Source organism: Mobula hypostoma, chromosome 4 (assembly GCF_963921235.1).
Source record: "Mobula hypostoma chromosome 4, sMobHyp1.1, whole genome shotgun sequence".
NCBI classification, from domain to species: Eukaryota; Metazoa; Chordata; class Chondrichthyes; order Myliobatiformes; family Myliobatidae; genus Mobula; species Mobula hypostoma.
Window position 1 is genome coordinate 149,245,389 of NC_086100.1, and position 6,000 is coordinate 149,251,388.

Genomic DNA, 6,000 nt, shown 5'->3' on the forward strand with positions numbered 1-6,000 from the left:
CCATGGCCCAATACCATTAAGCGAAAGGTCTGTGGACCCGAGGTTGGAAACCCCTGGCCTAGATAGAGTAGCCATGGAGAGGATGTTTCCTATCGTGGAGAAGTCTAGCACCACTGGGGAAACCTACAGAATAGAAGGATTCCCTTTCGAACAGAGATGATGAGGAATTTCTTGAGCCAGAGGTAGTGAATCTCTGGATTATATTACCACAGATGACTGTGGACGCCAAGTCAGTGAGTATATTTAAAGTGGAAGTTGATAGGTTCGTGATTAGTAAGGGATCTAAAGTTATGGGGAGAAGGCAGGAGAATGGGGTTGAAAAGCATAATAAATCAGCCATGATTAAATGATGGAGCGTACTTGATGGGCTGAATAGCCTAGTTCTGCTCCTATGCCTTGTAGTCTTAGTTTGCACATAAAGTAGAAGTTAAATTAATGACATTTTTAGTCGTGGAAGAAATATTTGAGAGCTAAAGTTATGGAGGTATAATATCACAGGAGATGTGTGAGTTTGATCTGGCATATCTTAAGTGGGAAGGCCTTCATGCAAATAAGTCAGTCTAATTAAGTATGGCAAAAGAAACCTTGATTAATGTGTCCAAAGCTAATGGCCTCAGACCTGGAAAGAGATGATGTGCACAAGCTTATTTACAAAGGGGTGGGAGGGGACTAGGTTAGTGTCGGATGATGGTCGGGCTGGGCTGATCAGTGGCTAACTCTGAATCTTCTGCTAGTGTCCGAAAGCGCCTGTTGATAATGTAACCATACCCATGGTGAAAAGGTGGTAGTTACTGTGAGACCTCAGTATTAAATCAAAGTTTTAGACAAAACAAGGGTAGATAGAAGTTGACGTCCTTGACAGTTTGATAACATTATTGCACAGCGTGCTTTCCAAAAACATTGTGTGGTATTACATTAGAACCTTCAAACAAGGATTCCCACTGATCAGCACTGGCTGCAGTTCCTATTAAAATAACATGAAGTACCAAGCAAGCAGAGTATTGGTATTAAAATCAACAATAACCACACCACTCTTTGTATGTAAGATATAACTGACTCAGTACATATCTTGGTAGGTTAAAAAGAGTGGGTGAGTATAAATTATTTTAGTATACAATCCAGGTAGTGAAACAGACATTGATTTGTTTCTTGTTCTGCTACCACACTTTTACTTTGTACTGTCATTCCTTGCTTTGTTTAGTCTTGTATTCTACCCAATTGCAGACTTGTCTCTTCCACTTCCCTTTTATTGGCATTTAAATATCTACTTATCCCAAACTTTTCCCAGTTTTTTTTTGAAAATCATTAACTTGAAACTATAACCCTGGCAATTGCAGATGGTGTCTGTCCAGTAACGAATTTCCAGCAGTTTCCACATTAATTCCAATTCTGCAGTATTTTGTAGTATGTCAGTTTGGTAACACATTTATGAAGCTCAGTCTGTATCTTGCACAGATTTATAGTGTGGTTGAACTTTAAAATCTATGTTACAATTTATCTGTCTCAATTCAAAGCTTCGGTCACAATAACAGTTAATCTATGGGAAATGCTGTGGTAGGCACTATAAGCATATATAAAATACAATAAAATGAAAAAAATTGACAAATAAATCATGTTTACCTTTTTTTCAAATGTTTGCAGATATGAAGATTAAGGAATGCAGGCTTTGACTGGAAGGTCTAAACATGCACTACTGTTTGTCAAAGAAACTCCTTTAGGAAATTGATGAGTTGCTGCAGTCTGAGTACAGACATGGAGTCTCCGCTGAATGAAAAATTTTCTCCACTCCTAATTAGGTGCTAAACCCAACAAAAGCTGCAGCCTTGAATTAATCTTTGCCTTTAATTTGTTGCCAGGTATTTAATTCTCATACTACCTCTCCACCTTATTCCAGTTTTGTATTCCTTGCCAAAATTCCAGATTGTTGAACTGGTCTTTTGTGTCAAATGTCCTGGTGCACTTTTCATTTTTTTTAATAATAAAGAAGCAGTTAATAGCTAACTAAACATGAAATAAAATGGAACCAATCCAAATTTTAAATAGAAAAGTGTTGCAGTGCCATTGTTCTGCTTCTGAAAACAGATAAAGAACAGCACATTTATTTTAGAAATAACAATGTTCAGCATATAATGTTGCCTATTCAATCATTGTAAAACAAATAAGTTTTAAACTTGTTGTATAGGTGTATGCATATTATATTCAATGTATTTTAGTTGATGATCAATATCTTGGACAAAAAAAAATAACAGAAGCCCCCTCCTATTAAATTTAATTTACGCAATCCATTTAATAGTGGAAATACATCTTCTGTTATTATGGGACTGTTGTGTTTTGAAACCTGTACATGTGCTGGCGATGAATGAACTATGCCATGCCTAGCTTATTGGGTGGCATTTAAAAAATACGATTACTTTTGGAGTACAGATTTCAGTCAACAAATTTGTTTAACATTTCACTTCCTTTGAAGTGTATCTCAGGACTGTTTGGGGGCAAAAGTGCTTTCTTGTCATTTGTTCTATATTTGTATATTATGTGTACAGTTTAAAACTGCTTGTTTGCACTTTTCATTGTCTATTGCACCTGAATAAGAAATGTACTTTCAAATTTATATTTTACAAAATGAAACACACTAATAGATCAGTTTAAAAAAGTAAAACTGCTGTTCTTAAATTAGCGTTTACAAGTAATTTCCTTCTAATACATAGGCACTAGTCTGAAAGGGTAATTCATTGATTGCTGCTAGATTGAACAACCATTGTATTTGACAATAGAACAAGATAATAGTAATAACAGCTCTTTCCATTATGACATAGAAATACTCTTGAATAATTCTTTAGGATTCTCTGACAGTCCATTGAACAATTAGACACTGGAAATTTTTGATGCTAAAATTCTCCCCAAACACCTTAGGCTGATATGATTGGATGTGATAACTGTATTGAAAGGTTAATATGTAATAGTTTATGCCTTACTTTGTCACAAGGTACATGTTTCAAATTGAACCTTTATAATTGAAACATGATTAATTATCAGTTATATTCTGTACCATTTTAATGAGGTAGCAGAAACTTTAAACCTTCACTTACTGGTAAAAAATGTGGTAAGTTTAGCCAGTGTTTTTTTTATTCTTGCATGAGACAGACTTGTTCTGTTGAAGTGAGGAAATGGAACAAATGATGGTGTCCCTTTGCACTCCTTTTCCTCAAACCCCTTGTAATATTTGTTAATATGAAACTGCAGTGCATGAATTGTTGATATTGTATGGTGGCCTTGTGAAAACAGCAAATCTAAACTTTAATCTGCTTACATAAAACCAGCAGATGTGAATCAATCTTCACGTCTATACTTTTTTATAAACTGGTGTGAGAAAGAAGTGTATGTACAGTAAAAATGTGCACCACAGAGAAGGTATTCATTGTTTCTACATACTGTATATAAACACACATGCCTAGAGATTCACCCTTGCTCAGTTGCACTCTATGGTAGCATCAGCATTTTGGAATCTTCCTCTGAAATTTATGGTTTTACTGCAACTAAATTTCAGAAGCTGAATATTACTGCTGATGATTCAATATAGTGCATTTGGTCCCCTGACCGGGATTGGATTTCTAGCCAACATTGTGTCTTGCACATTGTGAATCCTTCAGTGCCTTATGAAGGCAAACAGGAATTAAACATCCATACTGGATTTCATTAAAAGCCAAAAAGGTTTGATTTTTGTCTCTCCAAGCCAAACTCTTTACTAAGATCGTGTTATGGTTTCTATACTGTATATGACTTGGATGAGATTACTTTCCTTTAGTGCACAAGCTCCTTGTAAAAATGAATAAAGTTTAGATATGCATTTTGTTAAATATAGAAGCATATGGAAATGTCCTCAGATTTCTAATGTACATATTGTGGAATACATGTAGCGTAGTCCCTAATGTTTCTTAAATGGATGTACATCACTCGTTTATAAAATGTTTATTAAATAGCACTAAAATTACTTAAAATCCTGTTGATTTACATGTTAATAAAATTGTAAGGTTATTTTTATAAGCTGGTAACATGTAAATGATTTCTATGCATTTGTATAATGTATGCATTTTGTATTAAAATTAAATTAGGAAGTCATTTGGATTTCATGGGCTTATTTCCTTTCAATTTTGGATGTGGATATTAGTTGTCCCTGGTGTTCTGTTCAAAGAGCAGCAGAAGTTGATATAGGAATTTTATTATTGTATGAACATACACAAGGTGATAAATCCTCAATAAGAAGCAACTCAAATGTACTTGCACAGTTTTAATTGAGTTGTTACATGATGCAACCCTGAACACATAATTTGGCAATAAATCTTCAGTGTTACAAGCTACAATGCCATTTTCATCACCTGCAAAAAGATATTGAGGGGGATTGATGGGACATGGGGTAAATTAACTTGTAACTAAAATGGATTGAATGTACTAAATTCTAATGTTAATTATTTTGAAACAATCATTTGGGATTATGTAGCAAAGTGACTAGAAAATAGAAAGTAGTAGGAATTTAGTGGGAAGGGGACACATTTCAGAAGTTGAAGGTTTAGTGTCAAGATTTTCAGATGGTACAAAATTAGAGGCATAGCTAACAATACTCTACCAAAATTCAGTTGTACCAAGTAGATAGATGTGGAACATTTTAGTGAATTCCAAAATGATTAATTTTAGTTTGAGGAATAATGAAGTTGAAAAATTAATGAAATGGGAAAAAGATCAGGAAATTTAGATATCTATATGATGAAATATGCCAGCTGGTGGTGTAGTGGCATCTGTACCAGACTACAAGGCAAATGGTCCTAAGTTCAGATCTGGTCAAGATTTCCTTCTGTACTGGGTTGAGCATTGAGCTAGTAACTTGGCCTCATTAAAAAAAAAAGTCAAAATGCTACAGAAACATCAAAAATGCCACCCGATATGCCACAAGGCATGAAAAGAAACAACAGTATTATTGAATCGTGACAGAGTGATAAGGCCATTAGTAGAACACTAGACAACGGGGTGACCCATTGGGGCACCCTTTGAGAGAAGGGTAGTGCAGTCTGATGTGACCAGAATGAACATGAAATTTTCCTGAATGCTATTGGTATCGCTTTGCTTTGGCAACTGAAGTAGTAAACCTCAGTTTATTAAAGAAGAACAACGCGTAGCAAAGCAAATATAGCTCCTCCTCCTTTAACGAAGGACACTTTTGATGGCATCATTTCTGGCTTATCTGCCATCCAGGACATCTCAAATGTCCTCTTTCCTTAAAGATCATGGTTTTCCTTCTGCCGTCGTCAATGATGCCCTCACCCACATCTCCTCCATTTCCCGCACTTTGACCCTCACCCCATCCTCCTGTCACCACAACAGGGACAGAGTTCCCCTTGTCCTCACCTACCACCCCATCAGCCTCCGGATCCAGCACATTATCCTCCACAACTTCCACCACCTTCAACAGGATCCCACCACTAAACACATCATTCCCTCTCCACCCCTCTCTGCTTTCCTCAGGGATCGGTCCCTCTGTGACTCCCTGATCCACATGTCCCTCCCCATGGATCTCCCACCTGGCACTTATCCCTGTAAGCGTAAGTGCTACACCTGTCCTTACACCTCCTCTCTTGCCACCATTCAGGGCCCCAAACAGTCCTTCCAGGTGAGGCAACACTTCACTTGTGAGTCTGTTGGGGTCATCTATTGCACCCGGTGCTCCTGGTGTAACCTCCTCTACATCGGCGAAACCCAATGCAGGTTGGGGGACCGCTTTGTCGAGCACCTCTGCTCCATCCGCCACAACAGACAGGATCTCCTGGTTGCCACCCACTTCAACTCCACTTCACATTCCCATTCAGATATGTCCATACATGGCCTCCTCTACTGCCAGGATAAGGCTAAACTCAGGTTGGAGGAGCAACACCTCATATACTGTCTGGGTAGTCTCCAGCCCCTGGGCATGAACATTGAATTCTCCAACTTCCGGTAATTCCCTCCCTCTCC

The 6,000-nt window shown here is 37.4% G+C and overlaps 1 protein-coding gene across 2 annotated transcripts in view; it reads left to right on the forward strand.

Moving 5' to 3' along the window:
• The window catches only part of LOC134345665 (golgin subfamily B member 1-like), a 155,219-nt gene extending 151,117 nt beyond the window's left edge, over positions 1-4,102 (forward strand). For both annotated transcript variants that reach the window (XM_063046688.1, XM_063046687.1), the window contains exon 28: positions 1,642-4,102. Coding sequence is in view for 1 of the 2 variants with exons in the window: in XM_063046687.1 (XP_062902757.1) it covers positions 1,642-1,654 (13 nt within the window). In the remaining variant the exon portion in view is untranslated. The remainder of the gene's footprint in view (positions 1-1,641) is intronic.
• Positions 4,103-6,000: the final 1,898 nt, after the last annotated feature.